The sequence below is a fragment of the Saccostrea cucullata genome, unplaced genomic scaffold, assembly GCF_032062105.1.
Source record: "Saccostrea cucullata isolate Sc308-1 unplaced genomic scaffold, CSIRO_AGI_Scuc_v1 ctg519, whole genome shotgun sequence".
NCBI lineage: Eukaryota > Metazoa > Mollusca > Bivalvia > Ostreida > Ostreidae > Saccostrea > Saccostrea cuccullata.
The window spans coordinates 50,121-74,410 of record NW_026929476.1 but is presented as its reverse complement, the minus strand read 5'-3'; the positions used below and the strand labels follow the sequence as shown (position 1 = coordinate 74,410).

General features: G+C 30.5%; 2 protein-coding genes across 3 annotated transcripts; one reads left to right on the top strand and one right to left on the bottom strand.

Annotated features, from left to right (window-relative positions):
• The first annotated feature begins 502 nt into the window (after positions 1-502).
• On the top strand, positions 503-13,387 carry LOC134280964 (uncharacterized). Its single transcript, XM_062763411.1, has 2 exons — positions 503-745; positions 12,683-13,387. Exons 1-2 carry the CDS (start codon positions 598-600, stop codon positions 13,258-13,260), a joined length of 726 nt encoding a protein of 241 aa, XP_062619395.1. The 5' UTR covers positions 503-597; the 3' UTR covers positions 13,261-13,387.
• A 2,875-nt stretch (positions 13,388-16,262) lies between these two features.
• LOC134280979 (uncharacterized) lies at positions 16,263-24,059 on the bottom strand. Of its 2 annotated transcripts, none has more exons than XM_062763425.1 (8): positions 23,881-24,059; positions 22,274-22,333; positions 21,533-21,763; positions 21,013-21,315; positions 20,021-20,302; positions 19,813-19,896; positions 19,455-19,577; positions 16,263-18,749 (listed from the first exon to the last, which is right to left on the bottom strand). In XM_062763425.1, the coding sequence occupies exons 2-8, from the start codon at positions 22,326-22,328 to the stop codon at positions 18,580-18,582; spliced, it is 1,248 nt and encodes a 415-aa protein (XP_062619409.1). In that variant the 5' UTR covers positions 22,329-22,333; positions 23,881-24,059; the 3' UTR covers positions 16,263-18,579. The 2 variants fall into 2 exon arrangements, with proteins under 2 accessions (XP_062619409.1, XP_062619410.1); XM_062763426.1 differs by having other exon boundaries at positions 21,034-21,315.
• Between the last annotated feature and the right edge of the window lie 231 nt (positions 24,060-24,290).

Here is a 24,290-nt window from a genome sequence, read left to right as displayed (position 1 = left end):
CCATGGTTTTAAATCGGATACATTTCCTTCATATTTACATATTTTAGATCAAAAGACTTTACGAGTAATTGTAATATACCATTTAAGTTTTATGAAAAACAAGATTACTTCAATTTTTCATTCGTAAACTTCTCTTACCTATGCAGTTATATACTTTCATCACCTGCAGACGGGGTTTATATCTCTCAGTTGATTCGATTCACAATAGCATGCTCTGCGTATGAACAATTTAATAAATTAGATTACTAATTAATAAATAACTCGATGAAACAAGAAAATCAGCAGTCTCGTTTAAAGTCTTCATAAGTTTTATGGTTGATACAATGTTCTTGTAGGCAAATATAATTCATCATTAAGTCAACCTCCGTATATTTCATCAGAAATTAGAAATTCAAAGAGCAAGAGCCACTTTGGACCTCAGAATTTCTAAAAAGTCAAAACCGCTCAGTTTAGATTGCAAATTCAGTACTCATCACTTGGAGTGCTGGTGCCTATCATTTAAAAGATGAGCTGAAGGCAACAATAAAGTCTTAACCTGAAGAAATAAGCGATTTGAAGAAAGAAACAACTCAGATAACAAGCAATTCAGATGAAAAAATGCATAATACGAGGAATGATTTACAGGCAAAAAGTAAAGATTTGCGTTCTTTTCTTGAAAAAATTGCATATTGTTTTTCGTTACTTTCGGTTCGGACTACAAAATGCTTATTTATTCATGACTTGTGGCAAAGAGAGCTTTATGCATGTATATCGAATTTCAAAAGGCGTCTTAATAATTTTCTTTGAGATTTATTGTCAAACTAGAGGGAATGTACTGTAATAAAACTATTCTAAAACCATTCACAAATTAAGAGGATTGTCCTTAAAAGTCTCTCGAAAAACATAAATGCTACCGATTTCATAGGTTTTTTTTAATACAATGGCGATTTTTTTTTTTGCCATAAATTTCTTGGAGAATTGACGAAGGGGAATCATAAAAAGTACCAGACGTTATGTACTTAAAATACATAGATTAAATAAGAATATAAAAAAGATTTGGTTTTAAAGATAAACGCTTCCTTAAGATAGTTTTTAAATGTTTAAAAATCATCAAAAAATCTTCAGATCCCGCTTAAGCACTTGTAAAAAAATATTGCAATCATGATATACAATAAAGCGTCTCTTCATCAGGCGATCAAGGGTAGTCTAAAGGTGGCTTTGATATGTGCTAAAGGGTGGATTTTAAACCCTTTTAAAGTTATCATTACCGAGTTATCTTTAAAGCCCTCCCCTGCTTTCACGCATTTTAACGCATATATACCATTTCCTACGTAAAACAGACATATGCCGTTTCCCTACAATCACGCATTTTCATGCACTTTTAAAAGTTTATTTAATTTCCACTTTATTGCCATATTCCTTCTATTTTATACTAGTTTGAATCTCATAAAATTAGAAAAGTTATTTTCTTATTAAAATATTACATCATAATATTATTTACGCTTAACGTGAAACAAACTTGTACTGCAGCCCTGTAAAGTGCTTGCATTGTAAAGCTATTGTTAAAGATGAGAACTCTTTTTACGTGATTTTCCAATGTATAAAGAAGTCAGAAAAAATACTCAAGGTTACAAATTGTTAATACCTTATCTTGTTTGCTTAATCCAAATAACTTGGTATCTACAAAACAAATCTTTCTATATATCAGAGACTGTTTTAATATACGAAAAAAGCTTGCTACTATTAAATATTTTGTATTATATGGATGACAACACATTTCATGTATATATGTACTTGAGTGCCAATAAAAAATTGAAAATATATTGTTTTCATGCTTAAAATGAAGATAGGTCCTTTTAAAAAAATTAATATTGTCTCATCCCTTCCGGGTATACATTACACCAAACTTAAAATTCAAGGTTACGCATATACAGGTATGTTTCTGAGCTAAGTGTTTTAAATGCCGAAACTATGGCAAATAGAATTTCAGTTGGCGCATTGCTTATTCTGACAGTTTCAATTTTCTTAGGTCATGTAGGTGTTATAATCAATTATATAGATTCAATGAGAGAAAATTTCAGTAAGGAAATACGTGATACAAGAAGTGAATAAGTGGTAACAAGGACTTATCTTCAGGATGTAACAAACGAAATGAAGAATGAGATGAAATATGAACTTAAGATAATCATGAACGATGCGATGAGAATATACATAACGTGAAAACTAAAATGGAGACTATCAAAAAAGAACTAGAATCCACTATTCAAACCACTGCGTATTTTGGATCTTTACTTTCGATTCAGACAGCAAAGGGTCTAGTTGTAGACGAGTTGCTGGAAAAAGAAATAAATAAAGGTATAATCGATTACTGTAAATCGTTTTAATTCCACGATGTTAAAATTTCACGATATCTCAAAAAGTACCATTTGCGATGGTTTTAATTTCACGCTGCAAGAAATTAATTAAAAATTTCGTATAAGCAATTTAACATTTTTAAAAACTAGTAATAACATTCACGATGGGTTTAATTTCGCGAAAAATTAACAAATCGCGAACATAGCGAAATTAAAACCATCGTGAATATTTGCCAATCTACAGTATTTTCAATTCAGATATTCGAAATGGTTTTAATCCACCAAGAACACTGCACACATTATTTCTGGAATATCCTTATTAGACAGAAATGATCAGTCACTAGGTCGTAGTTTGACTGATATGCATATGTTTCGAACCAATCCTTTATTTTTGTACTTGATTTGAGCAAGGCATTCATTACAGCTATTATGAACTCTCAGCTAGGGCTGCTTACTCCTAGACATCTGACCCCTCCGCCAGAATATCCAAAGGCCCGTGTTAATATTCTTTTAACATACATGTATCAGTTTTGTTTGGCTTTTTTTTCGAAACCGATCACTGGTTTTTTTTTAATTATAAAAATTCTTATTAAGCACCCAAAGGATCTTAATTAAAACTCGTTTTTATCGCCTTGAATTTAGATTCTACAAATTTTAATTTATCATCCCTACGTAGAACAGTCTACATGTCAATAAACAAGAAAATCCTCAGCAATACCAACTTTCCATTAGCGGTGTTAGGATCTGGAAAAAAAATTTTTACAGCCGTACGAGGGAGCTAGAACTGATAAAAGAATAACGGATTTAGAAGGCTTCAGAATGAAATTTATCGTGCGGTACGATATCAGAAAGACATGCAGAGAATCTGAATTTATATGTGATGTGACATTCTGTGATGAAGAATTCGATATGTTTTATTACTGAGGTTATTTACTGCACTGTCTGAGTATGTATGCCACATGTGATGCAAAATATGTGTACTTGAAGTTTGAGAATCAACGATTGTTAAAGGAAACTTTATTATCTCCTTGGTCTGAGGAAAGGACGTTCACGTTTGGATTTGAAGTCATTATAACCTTTAATGATCTACTAAGTGGAAGGGAACTTTTTACGTTCAACTCTGTTAATTTCTCGGTGCCAATGACTCCAATGTTTGGTGTCTTTAACCCTGAGATTGCTGAATGTATGATCATGTTGATTAAGTATTAGCTACATTGGTAAGGATATATAACTATGGAACTATTCTTTTTCTTTTCTTTTAAATTATAGCTGTATTCATGGTTTTAAACAGAAATTAAATTCATTTACAGTACAAAAATGCAATTTAAGGTAACTAATGCCTGTTTTTGTTAATTCTGAATCTGTCTTATTCTTCAACAAACATCATTTTATATTTTATTTCAGTTGCATGACTTTGAAAGATATATTTGGTATATCAGATTTAGTAAACCATGACTTCAAAGAAAGACCAAAACGTGTTAAATGTCAAAGTTACCCGTATTTTGTTTAGACTTCAGTAGAACTTGAAGTTGAAAAACCTTTAGGTGTCTAACATTTTAAAATATATTACTGTATACTTTTTTGGGGACAAAAATGAAGACCTTTTAAACAAAGATAGTTCCGCTCAGGAAAATAAAAAAAAAATTAAGTACCAGAAAACTGCAATACATACATTAATTTAATAAATTTTGTTACTTGCATAGCGAGGACAATAATTCAAATTTTACCATTCTCAGATAAAAAAGTTGTTGTTATAAGCTGTTAAATCAATTGTTTAATTACAAGAGTTTTATTAATTATTGGTGAATAACTCTTCATCATTCATAATAAAAAGATAATAACTTCTAATTGAGTAGATTTTTATTTTTGTCAAGAAGGAGATATAAACCAAAAAATGAAAATGTACTCTCGTGCAACCAAACCTTTAGAATGTTTAGCAGAAGGATCTCTAGTTGAGCCTGTAAAAGATTCAGATAAGGCATTGTCTCGAAACCGCTGCCAGACACCAGTATAAAAAAAGATCACATTTATAAAATTGTTTGGTTACACTATCTTGACAAACTGACTAGAAATGGTCCGATTTAATGGTTTTTTTTATTATCGTTCAAGATAACTATCTTTTTTTCTTTTCATCACATCAACACGTAATTTGAATTTTCTGGAAAGAAGATTCTATTCTCCTACAAAGCGACCAAATAATGTTAACCTGTGTCGAGGGAGGGAAAGCAAACATTATATTATTAAGATTACCTGACTTAAATGATAAAACATGTTAAATAGATAAAGTATCTGATAAGCTTTTAGTATGATTGAAATGAAATATTGACAAATTAATAACAAAATAAATGGGTTAAACAAAATGATGTAGTGAACACCATGTTCCTTGGTGAAAGTGGCCTACTTCAACTGTAAATTAATAAATAAATAATTGAAAAAAGCATTTCACGACATATATCTCAACAACTGTTTTTTTTGACATTATCCTAATTAACTGGTTAAATCTCGTTTAAAAATCAACATGCATTTTCACTTCAAATAATTATTATGATTTTATATTAGTCGACATTTATTATTTAATTTTTCAATGATCAGACTGGTAAAAATTAGATTGATTATGAAAAAAAAAAAACTTAAAGTATTAGTTGCATCTGAATAAACATCTGCTGCCCATTCTCACGTCAAACGCCAAGATAATTTAAGTTTATAGGTAAACCTTTAAATACGAATAACTGGTTCATGTATACAAGTAACCACTCTAAGGCTACATTGCGGGGTTGCAAGTTGATTAAGAGAGATCAGAGATAATGGGTTCAAGAGATCAATATTTAATTTGTTTAGTGATATGGGGAGATAAGGATGAAGTTTTAAATTTAGTGATCAACGTTTATGCCATCATGGATAAAAAAAATATTTAATTTAAAAAAAAAACGTGAACTGGGATATTCGAAAATATTGGATTTATCATAAAATATTTTTGTACCTCTTCTGTTACTCTCTATAAAATGAATAGAATAGAATAGAATTCTATTTTTCTGAAGATGAATTCCTTCCCTCATCTAAAAATATATTCCATGTAAAATTAGAGCTACTAAGTTGGAAAATCATGTTTGCTTTTAATAAATCAAAATGCTCAGTGGACAGAGCGTTTGAGAAATCCCGAATCCGTTACGTTCAGTATTAAGCATTGTAACTATGATATATGATATATCCCGATCATTATTAAATTATTTCCCAAAATTTCGTTCCGAAAAAAGACATTTCAATTCTTAAATCAAGGGAAAGTTGCCATTACTGTATGATTTTACTTGTTTTTTGAACCTTCCGTATTAATAACATACATATTCATGTGCCTATAGGGTACTAAATAGTAATACATCTGTACTTAATTAGAAATTAATTTTTCAAGGCAATCAGAATATATACTTAGAGGATGTATATTTTCTCAAACAATATATATGAAATGGTTAATAAACAGCAACAAACTGAATGTTACCGGCGACGTGTCAACAGAGCTGGAAAAATGATTGATTGCAACCGATAATTAACAGAACTGCTCGCAAATAACAATTGAGAAAAAAGTATTTCCTATCTTTATACAATTTATGCATTTTCTTTTATGTAAATGTCTTATTTTGTAGCAATTTGGGACAAAAAAGGCATACCGTGTTTTCTATTATGACGTCACAATCTAAGTCCTTTTCTCTTGTTTATTAATTTCAGTTTCCAACTGCTCATTTTTTTTCAATCCATTAGAAAATAATTTTTTTTACAAAATAACTCCATAAAATAAATGTGTACCAAAAGTAAATGTGAGAAAATATGAATAGTAATTGAGATGTAATAAACTGTTTTCCATACATATAGATAGTTCACAAAAAAATGGCTGTTTATCAACATATAGTCCCTGTTGTGCTTTTTGGAATGATTTTACTTCTTTATGAAGAAATATGTTATATGGAAAAGGAATTTTATGCATCATCAGTATTAACTTTTCGTGAGGAATTACGTGAAATAAAGATTGATTTGAAGGCTCTTAAGGAAGATTATCTCGAAAAATCTCGTGAAGTACAGAATCAAGAAGAGACACAAACGAAGTATTTTTACGAAGAAATTAATATTATAAGAAATGAATTGAAAGCAATTAACGACTATCTTAAAAGTGAAATAAGTGAAATAAGTGAAATATGGAATAATGTAAAGTCAACACAAAACATTGTTCATGGTGTACAATACTATATAAAAGAATTACCTTTCCAAATTAGTTATTTTAAGAAGGAAATAACTGCGATTACAGACATTGTCAAAGAAAAATTTTCTAAAAAGGGAGAATTAGAAGCAACATGTAAAAAATTGCGTACCTTTCTTGAATGTCATGCCTATTTCTTGTCGTTACTTTCGGCTCAGACAACAAAGGGCTTATTCATTCATGACTTGTGGCGAAGAGAGCTCCATGCAAGTACTGAATTTTTTTTTTTTAAAAAGAGTTTCCTAATCAAATTTTGAATGAATGTGATGTCAAACAAAAAGTGACAATATGGTAATATTTTTTTTACTGAAATCAAGCACAAACAGAATTATCTTTTGAATTCTTTGACACTTGGCGTCTCCATATCAATAAAAAATTCTCGAGAGGGATGTTAAACAACGTTAAATAACATACAATCAATCAATCTTTGAATGTTATCTTTAATAATTAATGCTTTACTACCCACTTTCTAGGATTTATGATAAAGAAGGATCAAGGACATTTTTTTCTTTAAAAGTATCTAACAGGAAGGAATATGAAAGAGTGTTAATATTATCCTTTAACTACTTTGTGAAGTACACGGGCAAATAATAATACCAAAAAGAGAAGGTTTGGTAATTAGTTATTGAATAAGAAAAGTAATTAAGTAATTTTCTTTTCTGTTCAGAAACCTTAACGAAATTAAGCTGTGTTTTTACCACCTTTTAGTCACCATTGATCAACTCATATTATTATTGGCCAAAGAAGATGGGCGTACTTGGCGCGTGATCTGCAGGAATTATTTATGTTTTTGGGTCATTTTATTATGGTTTTAATGTCCATGATTTGGTTGACTGACCGTAGTTGGTCAGATTTTATAAACACAATTTTTTCATATAGTTTGAAATGCCTGTCAGATTATAACGTTAATGACCGTTTTTCCTATGATGTACAACGACAAAGTAATGTTTCATAAAAAATAGCCATCTATAAGATTAACATCATGTACATCAAAGTTTAAGTATAATAGAAAGTTGGAATTGATTTCGCTCTCGAACCAAACTGAATTAAAATTTACCTAATTCAACAGAAAATAGAACTGGCAAAATAATGGATTATTTGCGTTAAAAAAATAAAAAATGCCCCATGCGAGGCTCGAACCAAAAACTTTTCACATCTAGTACACTGAACAGATAGCCAAACATACTGAACTATCACCGCTACACATACAGTAGATTTTTAAAAGGCCAAAGAAGCACAACTTTTACTCAATGGAGTATTTTTGGAAAAGTTCATTTTTCATGATCTCTGGGTAATCTCTCCAATTTTTACAAATGTATACAGGTGTATTCGTTTCTTTAAATCAGATTGCACAAGATAACGTTTCATACCCATGGAAAGAAGACCCAGAGATAGAAAAAAAAAATAGAAAAACGTATTTGAAAATGTACCCTTTTGTACCAAATGTCTGATCTAGCCAATTTTCAAGCTATGTTTAAGCAATTCAAAATTTTCTTTCGGGAATTTTTTTCCCTTTCCTATTTCACAGAAACCCGATGATTAAAACAAGATAAAATTTCATTTGAAATGTTAATTAAAATTTCACTTTTCAAGTACGCCCAGATTCCTGCCGAATGCATTCAAAATGTTATTCTTTTTCAATGTCTGCTTCTTCTATCTTATACATTTATTTCGATGAGATTCCCTGGAGCAGAGTAAGGACTTCAATCCGTCTTGTTTATATGACTTTTCAATGTCATATGAACAGCGGCTTACAATATATAATATTGCAAATGGATTTATACATTGGGAGAGATCATCGCTTAATTGTACCAGTATATTTTGCTTTTTGGAGTTCAATATATAAACCATGACTACAAATCGACATTAACTGTGCGTTCTATGCTATGTAAAACTGTGCTATCTGAATCTATTTTGGCATTAAAAAACAAGAACTCTGAATGCATATTATTTCTCCGTAGCCAGTTTAAACATTTCCTAGGTCTATACCATTTTTTTTTCAGGGGCAAAACTTTATAGAACGCTTTCAAAGGAAAACCCTCCCCCTTTTTGACGTCATTTCAAACAGTTTTTTTATACTTCATGTAAAATTTACAATAAAATTTCATGGAACTTCCAGAATGAAGTAAAAATTCCAAATTCAATGGAACAAATAGCTAGTGTCCCAACACATATCTGAATTAACGGGATTTTTGAATGTCAAATATTCAGATAAAAATAGTTTTTTCTCAGTTACACTTAGGTCGAAAAATTGCACCGCCTAAACATACCATTGCTAACAAAAACATTACTCATTTATTAAAAAAATAAAATTGATTATTTGTGGTTTATACTATAGATAGAAAAGATGATGCTTACTAGACATTTCAAAATCCATTTATGTACCTTAAGCGGTTTTAATTTGATGGTGCTTGTCCACAGACTTTTTATCATGAAAGACATTAGATAAAGTTCAATAAATATCTTATATGTCTCTTTAATAATAAGAATACGGCCGAACTTGGTGATAGGTGCTACTCGCTTTCCTGTGATACCTTTTTGTTTTTAGAACTTCTAAATGTTTGGTGATACATGTATCTGCTGCTACTACTTTGTATAACTATTCACTGCCAGGCACAATCAGGGACTCTGATACTGAATCAGAACTATATCTTAAATCCGTTCTATTTCTTAATAACCAATTGTCAACATTCCCCATCTTATGCTAGCATATTCAACCATTACCAAACTTTGTACCTTGTTTCAGAATCCCACACAAAATAGTCAATATCTTTATCTTACAACTAATAAAAAATCCTCAATTATTTTCTAAAGAATTTACATTTTGTTATTTTTGAATTGACTTAAGAGATTTTAAACTAATTTTCTAACTAACCTAAAACATAATTTTACCTTAAGGACAGATGATACAAACAATTTTTTTTTCTTTGGAATAGATTTAATATCATGTCACCTGTTTAGAAAAGTGGATAATTCATAGCATTTTTTCTTCTAAGAACTGCAACATGAAATAGACTTGGAAAATATTACAAATATTTCAATAAACAAGAGGCCCACGGGCCTTATAGGTCACCTGAGTATCATGTAACAACTTTCCAACAATTGAATTTGGTTCGTGTTTTAAACCAGAGGCTATGAAATTCACAATTTTGAAAGAGGCACCATTGCTTATCATAATTGTAAACTTGGCATGCTTATGCTATTTACTTAATACCCAGAGGTAGATCAGAATAACAAAGAGAAAATGCACTTCCACTTTATAACCAGTTTGTGCACCCCACCCAAAGGAACCACTGAACCTGGAGCCACATATTTCAAAATTTTGTCATAAATTTTATTTCATCATAAATGGTTGATTAATACCAAATAGCAGATTTCAAAGCATTAATTTATTTCGGACTATGTACCCCACCCCACCCTCTCTGATACCTCTGACCCAGGGGGCATGAAATTAACCACCTTTCTTCATCATAAATATATATACTTGGATCATTAGCATAATACCCAGGAGCAAAGGAAAAGATTTTCAAAAATTAAATGTATTTTTTACTTTATAATCAAAAGAGCCCCCAACCCTACACCAAATGGCAAAACCTCTGACACAGGGGCCATGAAATTCACAATCTTGAAAGAGGTACTCTTGTTCATCATAACTATGTACTTACTTAGTTTATTTAATGCCCAGGGGAGAAGATTTTTGAAGAATTAATGCATTTTCACTATATTATCAAAAGAGCCCCGCCCTAACACCAGAACCCCTGACCCTGGGGCCATAAAATTCACAATTTTGGAAGTGGCACTCTTGCTTAATATTACTATGCACTTACTTAGTTTATTAAATACTTAGGAGCAGAGAAGAAGATTTTCGAACAATGCATGTATTTTCACTATATAATCAGTAGAGCCCCGCCCTAACACCAGAACCCCTGACTTTGGGGCCATAAAATTCACAAATTTGGTAGAGGTACTCTTGCTCATCATAACTATGTACTTACTTAGTCTATTTAATACCAAGGAGCAGAGAAAAGATTTTCAAAAAATTTAAGTATTTTTACTATATAATCAATAGAGCCCCGCCCTAATACCAGAACCCCTGACCCTGAGGCCATAAAATTCACAAATTTGGAAGAGGCACTCTTGCTCATCATAAAAGTGTACTTAGTTGGTTTATTTAATACCCAGGAGCAGAGTAGTAGATTTTCAAAGAAATCATGCATTTTCACTATATACTTATTTAGACCCGCCCTAGCACTAGAATCCCTGACCCCAGGGCTATGAATTTCACAGTTTTGGTAGAGAACTCAATGCTGATTACAATCATGCAAACAGTTTGACTGCTTGATGTCCAGGAGTAAAGAGGAAGATTTTTAAAGATTACATTAACTTTAGTGGTTTTGGCCCCACCCATCAGGCCCCAGGGGGGCAGGGATCATAAAATTCACAATTTTTGTTCCCTTCACCCATAGATGCTTTGTGCCAAATTTGGTTGAAATTGATTCAGTGATTGCAGAGAAGAAGCTGAAAATGTTCAAATGTTAACACACGACGCACGACGACGGACGAAAACGGATAGGAATAGGTCACCTGAGTTTACTCAGGTGACCTAAAAATACATATAGACAAATAACACTCAGTAAAGGTTTACAGGTGAAAACAAATTTCAGAATATGTTACCTTGGTGCTAAAAGTGTAATATAAATTTTAGAAAAATATAACAAGCCAGGTGAATTTTATGAGGAAATATAAAATGACAAAAAATCAGCAATAAAACATAGGCTGATTTTTACCATTTTGCTTTTCTTAATAAAATATCACTTCTTAATTGAGAGAGGCTAGATTTTCATATTTGACATGTAATATTTCAATTGTACAGTAAAACAAACATGCTGAAAGCATTTCATTACCAAAACTTGTCCCTTAACAGCAAATGTCTTCTAGCTAGAAATTGAAAATGCCATTATTCCATAAATATTCAATGAAGTGGATCGAAATGCAAACTTTAAATTCACATTCCAAAAGTAAGCTTAGTATCTTCATTCGTTTTAATTAAGCATTGCGGAAAACCCTTAAAAATTAAAAAGCCAAAATGTAAGTCTGTATAAAGAATTGAAGCGAAATAAAATGCAAAACTATGCTCTTATTTTGTTTTGTTTTATGGACTTTGAGATTAATTACTTTTTGTTATTTCCATATCCTTCTCAATAAGATTCACTTAGCTAAATATCTTCGAACGTTTAGTAAAGCAATCATATTTCATTTCGGAATTTTTGGCTAGGGGAGAAAATGCACCGTAGAACTAGTACATATAGTTGGATTTTCCTCCGGAAAATTGACTCTGTTGTGGGATTTCTATAGGGGAAATCCTGCTCTAGAGGCATCCCCCGGGGGGGTGGGGGGTATTTTAGGGGAAAACCTACTCTACAAGACCGATAATAAATAAATCTTTCAATGCTAAGTTCTACAAGACTTTTTTGTGAATATAATAATTCTTAGGACCCTAATAGAAAAATGTGAAAATATATTTACATATGTACTGTAGGTAAATGTAATCTACGTAATCATAACTAAGCATTGATGTTTTCTGCATTAAGTGTAAACATACACGTATCTCTAGTTCCACAATGAAAATATAACTAGGAAATAATTATTCTGAATGACACTAGAAGTTGATTATGCAGGCGCAAACTGTGCATGAAATATATTTACTTACCTTTTTCAATTTAAGATGGTTTTATATGTGTGTTATTATCAGAAAATTATTGCCCAAGGTCTTAATCTTTATTAACTTTTTTTATTTCTGTAAAAATAATAACTCAACAGAATCTATCAGTTTAGGCTGTGTAATTTCTAATTTAATAATATAGTAAAGGTAAAGAAAAATAAACCATGAGAAATGCCTTGCCATATCTACTTTAATGTCCCACTGTACGAGATCGACAAAATTGACTTGCTTAAAATGTATATGGAAAAGATGAAAGAATCTACATTTAAATATTACATTCTGTGGTGTCAATTTTGCTTATTAGAAACCAGTTGTTTTTGTCAAACAAAGCTGCCCATCCATAGCTAGAACAAACACATTTTTTCTCTTGTTTTCTTTCAGATTCTATGGAATTTCGTTTATCAACATTGCATAAGGCAGTCTTTATGTCAGAGAACAAGAAAATACTCAGCAATACAAATTTCCCATCAGCCGTGGCAGGATCAGCAGATATATCTCAACAAGGTTATTACGGTGCTAAAACGGACAGGAAAATAGCTAAAGAGCAAGAATTGAGGCTAGTGTTTTTTACAAGAATAGAATTAAAAAAGATATGTGATTTTGAATTCATTTTTCATGTGACATTTTGTAATGATGAGATTAAAACTAATTCTGGGGAGCAAGATACACCGCACTATTTCAGTATGCATGCCTATTGTGATGCAGAAAAAATTGAGATATTTTTCATGGAACCCGAAGATGATGATTTAGCAACCTTGACTTCTTATACTGAAGGAAATATATTAATCTTCGGATTCGAAGTAAATGTTAGTGGAATACATGGTACTGTCTCATTTAAAGAGCTTCATAGCGGGAGAGAATTGCACACATTTAAATCCGTAGATTTTTCCATACCTTTGATTCCAATGTTCAGTGTTTCCGAACCTAATGTGGCTGAAAGTTTGATCATATTAGTATAGCTTGTGATTGTTTTTTAAAGTGATGAGTAATATTGAATTACATAATTTTTTTTATCTCTCTTCTAAATAAATATGTCACCTTTTCAACTTTTTAAAAAATATTTTGACGAGGCCGAATATAACTATTTCTACGAAAATTTTTCTTTAATTCATTTTTACATTAAAATTTATTGTTTCAAGAATAAAACATTGAATGTTTACTGTTCTGTTTATGTTGGGGTTTTTTTTGTTTTTTTTTTGGTATTTTTGCGGGTTTTAGTGTAACCCTTTTCTTTTTATTTTTTGTGTAATTAGTCTAACCGGAAATGAGCTAAGAAAAAGCACATGCTTACAATTTAACAAACGACAGCCTACTAGATCAATTTTTCAAGCTGACAACGCCCATAGGGTAATTAGATAATATTATTTTTTATCTTTGTGACAGACTCATGTTTTTATATATATTATGCACATGTGCATAGCAACGCATATTGCATATACATCTATTCATTGATTTAATTTAATATACTGTATGTTTTTATTTGCAGCACACTTCTACAGCTGATTATATAATTATTCATTTAACCTGTAGTTACGTGTATTGATTTTTAAATTATTCTTTTCCAGAGAGGTCCAGAGTTAGCCTCAGGGCTCTAATTATATTCTGGCCATGGTCATTTTGTATCTTTTAGTTTCATTGGTTTTTTAGTATTGTCTTATGCTTTTCGATTGGTTTTTGTGTTCCCCTCCAAGTTTTCTTTGTGTTTTTGGTTAATTCTTGTTTGGTTGCCATATGTGTTGGAAGTGTTTTTGTCATTGAGTTTACCATAGTTGTTTTACATATCAGACAATGACATAGCTAGAGACCAACATTTCCTGTTGCATGGTAAGTAAATCTCTTTAATACTAATAAGTAATAAGAATCTAATTCAGTCTATTAAATGTGAAATCTGTAATTTTTGCACTTAATTCCTAATCACTTTTTCTGGAGTAAATGTATAGTGAGAGTGAGACTTTAGATATAGAGTTATGTGAATAGTAAATACATTGCTGTCTCACTTTTTCATATTTTTAAAGTAAACTTTATTTAATGATTGGTATAGATATCTACAAAGTTGTTTATTGTTGATTTGTAGATATTGAGTAATTATCCTTTTGCTGTCTTGTGTATGCAGCTTATATGCTGTTGTACAGTGTATGACCCATTCCCATTGAATGGTATGCATGTTGATATTGTTTTTTATGCTGAACAATAATTGATAATATATATATATATATATATATACACTGAAATGATAATTATTGTAAAGTTTTTATTATAAATATTCATTGATTAAAGCAATGGGAGATTTTATTATGTAATTTTCATGTAATTGGATTATCTCCTTTGATTCGGATAAAGCTATATGATATATTGATTTGTACATGTATATTGATTAATAGCTTTATAATTTTTATGCTTAGAATTTATAATTTGTTATTTCATTATAGGGTTTTGATGATTATCTCAATGATCCATCGAATAAAGAGTTATCGTCTTGTCAAACTCGAACCAACAGCCTTGTTGTTCATTCTTTACATCTGACTACACAATTACGTCCACACAAGTCTGTTACATCTTTATAAAGTTTACAGATTAATTGTCATTTTTAAAGTTAATAAGATATCTTTGTATTGAATTTATAATGTAAACAATAATTTTCTATGAAGTCAATTAGTGTGATAAACCGGGATTACATGTTGCTTTATTCTACGAAAATTTTTCGTTAATTCATTTTTACATTAAAATTTATTGTTTCAAGAGTAAAACATTGAATGCTTACCCTTCAGATCTCTTAAGGAGCCATCTCAAAAGTTGTCAATTTTTTTCATTGGATTCTATGGAAATCTGTAGGAAAAGCACCAAATAATCTCATTTGGCATATTTTTGGTATTTCTGCCCTATGAATTTCTTTTTCAGTCAATTAAGGTAGTACAAAACACCCCTGGATTCTATTTTTACTTATTTCTTAAAAAAATACTGGAGAAAAAAGAATAATATTACTACATTGACTACAATGAATGACCCCTGTAAGAAAAATAAAAAGTTTTGGCATGATTGCGTCATATTTTATGAAGAAAATCAGAGAAACCCCTATGTTGGTCACTTGGGAGCTTACATTTTGGAATGTGTTTACGCTATCTAAGTGCAATAAACAAGCATGTAACAGTCTGATATAAAATGCAATGTAACTTTTGTTCAATAAAAAGTAGAGGGCTGATATTTGGACACACAAAGGAGCAGCCTCCGCTCTTTGTGTGCTATAAAGGCCGAGGTCATATCTAGAGGTCAAAGGTCAAATATTGTGATCATCTTCCGAATCTTTTATATTTTTTGCCATTTAAATTTTCTTAATCGCCAAAATATCAGAAACTACCGGTTCAATTTCCTTTTTGCTTATACATTTTATTCTGGGACCCATTTTAATCATTCTGTTAATTTTTTGCAAAAATTGAATTATACATTCTTTCCCTAGAAAACTTTAAATGTAGGATATTTACATGTGAATTTTAAATTCCGACGCTATGTTTCTTCTATTTTAACTTAATATTTTTCTCAAATGGTCCAGTATCAATATGACTTACTAAGTTAAAGTAAAAAATAAAGGTTATCTTTATCAAAATTATAACACAAACTTCCAATAGATCAATTGATATTTCTAAAATAAGGCTCATTTTTAAGTCAAATGTCTGATTTCCCAATCTTCTTGCAGGTGTCTGATAGGCCATATTTCAGACAATGTTGGCAAAATATGTGCGGTTGAATTTTATTCATATTACATATTAAGAGAGATTTTGCATCTTAGAACAAAATATAAAAGTTTAAGAAAAATTAAATTTGAGGAAAAATTTGGCCTATCTATTGTGTCCTACCTTAAACGAAATTTATTGTAAACATTTCACAAAATTGTGAAAATTCAAAAAGGATGACCTTCTAGGCTGGTCTAGAAATTAATTATAAAGTTTATTTTTTTAGTAATAAATGCTAAAAATACTATATTGCAGTAGAAATGCATAAGCAAATGAATTATCGGATCGGTACAGATGAATTTTTTTCTTTATTTTTGTCGTAAAAGCTCATTTTCAGACCAGTAGGCGATAGAGATAATATCAAGTTCGTATTAAAATCACAATATTTGGGAAAGGTGATCTGTCGCACATATGACTGCATGAAATGAAAAAGCTGTGCAAAGTCATGCTCATTCAAATTCGACAAATACTTGTATGCAATCAGCTTATACATGTATATATAATGAAGTAATCAATTTTTTTTCAATTGACGGTGCCTTCAATAGACACAGATGATGTAAACAAACATTTAAGAAATGATTTAAGGTGTATTTTGTGTGAATAAAGTTTTTTATAGACTTTTACTGACAACCAAAGTATAATAATGATATTTTGACATCTTATACCGAAGGGAGTACATTAACCTATGGGTTCGAAATTAATGTTAGTGGAATACATGGCATTGCTCACATTTAAATCTGTAAATTTCTCGGAACGCTTCATTCCAGTGTTTATACTTTTTAAACCTAGGGTAGCTGAATGTATCATTATTTTAGTCTACTTGTGATTTTTTATTATTTCTTTTCATGAATAAATATGCGAAATCCCTTTAAAATAAGAAAAAAAAACTTACTTTCGTAACTGAAAGTCAATACATCTTTAGATCTTTAAACATAATAAGAATAAAGCCATCTCCGAGTTATTCATTTATCATGATCAGGTCAGAACGGGTGCATTTTTTGCTGGAAAATTTCTTTTTTTTTCTTTTTTCAGTTAATGATTTGATCTTTTCTGAAAGCTATTATTTACATTTAATTTTCTATTGTGTGCTAGGATTTATTCCTGAATGTATCTAATATTTTGTAAAGTTTCCTTCCTGTATTGTTATGCATAAAATGTATTTGCCTTTATTACATATAGCAATAATTTTTGTGTTTTTTTATTTGCAAAGAGCTTCTACAATGAGTTTATCAAATCGACACAGATAAGATACAACAGATACATTTACATTTTTTGTGACATGCAACTTTCTCAACCCAAGACAAAGTGTTTCAAAGAAATTCTTGGAGACAATTCCTTTAGATGGACATGCGTATACTAAATGGAGAATATATGTGTGTGTGGGGGGGGGGGAGGGGGAGGGGGAGGGACTGAAGGTAAATATATGTCTAAGATATTCTGTATGAAATAAAAAAAATGACAACAAATGTCAATTTTTGAAATAATTTTAAAGGAAATACATTATTCAAATAATACATATACAAATGAGTTTGTACTGATATGAAGTCAAAGTAAACCAGTACTTTTATGTATGAAATCGTTTTTATTCAAATATAACAAACTTTGATAATAAAAATAGACATATCTATACACCTCGCATATTTTAGAGGTCCGTGTTTGCTCTGGAGCACTTACTGTACGTTCTCTCATTTTTTTAGTATTTAATATAAAACATATTGTTTTCTGTCGCTTCGCTTAGGTATTTAAAAATATATTGTTTTAAACGTGTTATAATATATAATGTGTTTTTATGTTTGACTTTTTACATGCTATTTGATTATGTTGTTATTACAAGCATAACTTAACATATAAATACTTTACATATAAATTTAATACTGTAGGACGTGTAATGGAACGCAAAAGAATTGGGCCGAGGTGACAAGTGATAGCTACCTGATATTTTTTCCACTATAACTACCTACTTGCGTTTCTTTTTCACCGAAAATGATTCATAAATTATTGAACATGAGATGAATAAGTATGTCAAGGTGTGATTCACGATTTAAAATCCCAGTTAATAAAAAAGTTAAAATCCTGTGTAGAGTATGCTCATAATACTATTTATAATGCATTAGTCCTATATACATGTGAATTTCGTTACTGTCGTGCTTTAGATACGTATTGACATGCACAAATCGGGCCGTTGTGACAAATGATAGCTGTTTGATGATGTTTTTTCCACAACATCTACCTACTTGCATTTCTTTTTCACCGAAAATGATTCATAAATTGTTGAACATGAGATGAAAAAGTATGTCAAGGTTTGATCCACAATTTAAAATCTAAGTTAATAAATGTGAAATCCTGTATAAAGTATGCATCATAATACTATTTATATTACATGTGTCGTATATTCATAAGAATTAAGTAAATTACCATACGTAGATGAATGTGTTGAAGATTCGTCTACGTTTGTAAGGAATCATGTACAGGGGTATAAGAGTCCATAAAACATCAGATAAAGCTGTAGGGCCTAAATACTTGTACACTTAATACATAAAATGTCGGTTTTTATAAATCTATATAAATATATGAAGTGCTGTCCTCGTTTATCTGATGATAATGATCCGCTCCATTCCTGTTATAAATAATTGACAATGTGGAGTTTCCGTAGTCTGCTGATGGTGTCAGATACTGTGATGATAATGTTTTGCGTTTAAGATTCTTCTTGCACATTTTACCTGTAAAACAAGTGTATTATTATGTTATAATTATTCAAGTAAGTTTAAGCATTAATTAATATTCAATTGTAAATGTGTCTACCAGAATGTATTAGATAAAGGTTAGTGAATGTAAGATGATTCCTAAAAGAATTACATGTATTATGCCAAATGTAAGTCCTAAGAATAAGAAAAAAAGATAAACTAGGGAAATCCCCCAACATTTCAGAACATACGTATATAAAACAAGCATCCTGAGAGTATTCCATTGGCAATAATATTCCCCTACTTGTAGGTGTAATCTGGTTTTCATTTGAAAGTAAAAAGGTCGAATTTTTCGAGAAAAATCGTTGCATCAAATGAATCCAATTTTAATCTGAAGCTCATTAAGATACATCCACATACGAAAAATCAGCCCAATATCTCCAAGCGTTCAGGAAAAGAAGTGTGGAAAATCAAGTGGGACAGACTAATTGACAAATAGAGAGAGAAGAAAATTATAGTTCCCTCCGGTTTCATTGGTAGTTGACAAATTAAAGCGATATATTTTTTTAAATACAGCAAAGCAAAAGGGTTGTGTCGGATTTATAGATTTTTCAAACAACCTTTGCCTTTGTTAGATAATATAACAAACATATTGTTGCTAGAAGTCAGAAAATATTTCAGTGCTTTATAAAAACACATCAACAACAAAAAATTGATAAAACAAGAAGCGAAATAATTTACCTCTTTTTAGCTTAATAAATAGAATCCATGTTATCAAAATTATAATCACGCTTGTTAGGAATACGATTATGATCACCATAATATTCATTTCATCACCAGAATCCACCCGAAGGTAGTTTTCATCTAGAATAAATATATATCAAAGTTTTAGAAAAGAAAACTTAAATATACAAGAGTTAAGAGCAAGGTATTCAAATCTTAAGCAAAAAGTTATTCTATGTACATAGAAGGGGACGTGAATGAATAAGACGTTCAGCCGTACTTTTTATTTACTGCTTTTTTTCGTTTTTTTTACTTGTTTGGAGTGATTGTCATCTTTTAACTGTCCTAGGTAATCCATAATCTAATAAAAACTTACCAGTTAGAAATCGTTCGGTTGTTGATATTGAATTTCTAGTTGTTGTTATTGTTGTTAATGGTTTTGCAAAATATTCGTCATTTCCTTAAAACAGTTCCAAACATATATTGTTAAAAGTATATTTTTTAAAAAGGTAAAGATAATTTATTTTTATCAGCATGTTCTAATTTATTATTGGTTTGAAAATATTAAGTTTAAACCACATTACCAACAACGTCAATAAAAAATATATCGCTCATCTGAGAGGATTCGAATTCTGTCGACTGGCAAGTAATTGGAATAAAACGATGATTTTTCTTGGCAGTGAAGACAAAGACACCTCCTCTAAATGAGGGGACTTCTGTACCATTTATGAACCAGGTGTACCTCAATTGTGGGAATTGTTTGTAATAGATTGGAGTTGACGTAGATCTACTGTAACATGTTAGGTTTACAAGCTCTCCAACTTTAATCTTTGATTGTCCATTAATGATAGGTCGTGTAGGCTCACCTGCAATAATTAGGCAGTGAAATATTATAGAAGAGTTCTTTTCGTTTAAAATTTTTAATAACGTTTTTGCTACTGAATAATACGTGTTGCTCTAAAACACTTCAAAAACATGAAATTTTGTGGGGAAGTCTTCCTTTAAATTCTTGAAAATTAATTTCTCCGAAATAAAATAGAATTTTGTGTTTAGAAACGTAGTTGATAATCAAAGGATGTAAACAACAATTTTGTCGTCTTTTCTCATTTTAAGCCAAAGCCATAGTATTCTTACATATAGTATTATCTAATATGATACCTTCATCAGTAGGAGGAAAAGTAAGTTTAAAGAAAATTTTGACGTCTTAGAATGGACAAAAACTGAAAAAAGACTTGAGTCAACAATCAAAATTGAGTAAATTATCTAAAATAAATACAATAATAAAGAACTCTTAATTATGTTTTGATATTCATGTTAAACAACTTTGCAAATTCTTCGAACAAGTTTCATAAAAATCAAATTAAAACATTTAAAATCTAAATTTTGGATTCCGTCTACTCTTATCTTATGGTCCTGGGAGTTTTTGTCGATGTTACAACCTAAAACCTATTCACACAAAACTTTTGTAAGCACTAATTACTGCAAAATATTAGAACATTGTGTTATAATTTGAAAAAAAAAAAATATTTAAAGTAGCAAAGAAGATTAAATGTCTGGAAATACAATGATCACATACCATATACGACTAAAAACGCACCGGTATCAGCAACATCCGACAAATGTATCTTGTCGTAATAGAATCCAGCATCATTTAGTGTTGTATTAATAATTGTAAAATTAACAAATACAGAATTCACAGGAAAAGACATGTATTTGTATTTATGGGGGTTCCTGCAAAAGACGTTTGGATCCTCAATTTTCAAAATAGGTTCCTTTGGCCTTTGTTCATGAAAGATTCTGATGTCTCCACTCTTTGGAAAATATGGCATTTCCCAGTGAATGACTTTATCATACCCGGATGAACTAGAAAGCACAGCGACTGAAAAAAAAATTCAGAATTTCTAAATTAGATTTAAAAATCCATTTAAAAAAAATAATCCTTTTTATACTGTTTATTTAACTTTTACTTGACATTGATCTGTATTTGAATGAATTTATTACCTAAAAGTCTTAACAGAAAGAATAACACCTTTCTTCTTGACTTGTTAAAATATGTATAAATTCCATTTGTTAAAGATAAAACAAAGTAAAAATACCTTCAAAGGTTTTGTTGTAGTATGTTATTGCCCAATCCTTCTGTTGTTTGACGCTGATTGAAACGGAGGAAAAATTTAGTAAATCATGGACGACAAATGACTTATTGTTAATAGTAAACATTTCGCTTGATTGTGAATCACGGGTAATTATGACATGGAAAGGACCATCCGAAGATATTGTTTGTTTCCAATCAAAAATTAGGCTTCCATCCTCAAATTCTATTTGGATGCCTGAAAATGTTCAAAACTCCACTAGTAGAATTGCTTAAGTTAACTAAAGCTAATAATAGTTAAATGTTTCATAGACGAGCAAAAAAAAAATAAAGTGAAATTTCATTTCATGTGAAACTTTTTAAAGATTTGAAGACTTAAATTAAATACCTCTTTAATTAGACATCAGTTGAGTAAATTTTAGAAAATATACGCTGAACTAAAAAGTGCATATATTATTATAAAACAGTTCAAATTTTATAGCAAAACGTACTTTGAACTGCTATAGTTAAAAAATCTCATTAAATACATGCATAGAGACAATTTTTTAAGTTAATAATTATAATAGGTATTTTATAAGGGTTATGATAAAACAAATTCTAAGAAGAAGACAGAAGTTATAGTATACACATTAAAATGAACTGTTCAAATAACGTGTATGACATCACAGTAATAATTAAATGAAATTTCAACCTTACTGTACTAACTGTTTTGTTTTGTTGTTTAAATTTTAGTATTAAAACTTCTTACCTGAAACAAGGTGAAGAAATACCAATAAGATGTTTATAGCATTTTGTTCACTCATTGTATCTGACAAATAAATTACAATAATAAACAAAATCTTATTTTAAGAGACATATCATACTTCTTAAGCAGAAAAAAGAAAAGGACCGATATGGAAAATGTGACCTTTGCATCGTTTTAATATGTATTACTTCTTTTAAAAAATTGTAACAAAGCAACTGAATACTCGTAGAAAATGTAATATTACTATCAATAATGGATAGGACTGGGCCGTAGATATTACCATTTATATCGCACGTATCAGCTGTTTGTCACGTGAGTTGTATAAAAATATAATTGTTAAGCTGAATGTAGGAAATGGAGATAGAGCAAGGGCATACGCTTGTTTTTCAAGAAAAAAGAATTGCTACACATTAAAAGGGGTTTATTTCCTCTACCCAAAATGTGCTGGGAGCTAGTCAGTGCTCTTTGCGAAGTACTTACAATGTTGCCGAAAATGCTTATAATAGCTAAAAATTTCCACTTCGCTTAAATTCTGTTATAAATAAAATTAATGTTATGCACACAAGGATTAGCTCCCAGCACTTTTGAAAATATACACTATATAAGCAATAAATATTTCAAATTTCAGCTCAAACAAAATAGTGTATGTCCTTGCACTTTTGATGTAAATCACGAATACGCCAACCCGTGGGGATCCGAGTTAGAATAGGTCCTCAGTTCCCCCTTGCTTGTCGTAAACGTCGACTAATTGGGGCGGTCCTTCGGATGAGACCGTATAAACCGAGGCCCCGTGTCACAGCAGGTGTGGCACGATAAAGATCCTTCCCTGTTCAAAGGCCGTAAGTGCCGAGCATAGGCCTAAAATTTGCAGCCCTTCATTGGCAATGGTGACGTCTCCATATCAGTGAAATATTCTGGAGAGGGGCGTTAAACAGTATACAATTAGTCAATCACGAATACGCTCATCGTTTTAGCGATATTCCCTACATTCTTTATCCCTATTTATAGATTTTATATATATATATTCGATAACATAAATAAATTCAAGTTTTTATTTACTCATGATCATGTCGTTAATTAATTTTTGTAACTTGTTAAATTTCAATGACGTCACTTTTAAACTTTGAATACGATGTACAAGGAATGTGAACTCTGATCTTCCTTAACAGAGCTGAGAAGTCAAGGTCACTAGGTCATAGTTCTTAGTACCCAAAAAAAGGTTTTGTGCAAAGAATATACTGGTGAAATATGAAGCTTTTCGCATGTGATTTATAATCTTTAGTTCAGTTTTTGCCTTTAAGGGAAACGAAAATTGTGACCCTTCAAGAATTCACCTGTTTATATTGATTAAATGATTGGGATTAGACGTCGAAAAATGTTCCTGGACTTTATTTTAATTTACTATAGAAATATTGTACTTTACTAAATAACCTCTGTAGATTCGAAGTGCGAAAGAATATTTATGTAGACGTACATAACGAAACTATCGCAAAACCATGAAAAATTTGTATCAAACTATCAGAACTGGGTTTTTTTGTTCTCATTTCTTATATGTTATAATAATTTACTTTTATAGCAAAGAGACAAAAGAATGTTAATTCCAACCTTACCTTGTGTTTGCAGATATTTTAAACCAATCTTCTACATTAATTTCATTATCTTTCTCAGTCCTTAACCTTGCGTACAAGCACGACACTGATTTCATTATGTAATTTCATTACGTTGTTTATTATAGTTATAGAAAAAAAACCTGGGTATTTCGCAATATCTGACTGCGAGCACACCTCAGTGAGGCCTTGGTGAGAATTTAAATGGAAATTAGTCATAAGTGTGGCATATATATGTCTATTTCATTCAAAGAATAAGATATTACGAAGGTGACGAAAATCTGTAAACAAAATATGATATACAGGCCTTAAAAACTCTTGTCAAGATGTTTTTAGATGCGAGAATCGATAAAGCAGCCTTTGTCAATCGTTAATAACCTTTAGTATTGTTCAGGTTTACAGAGAATTCTTGT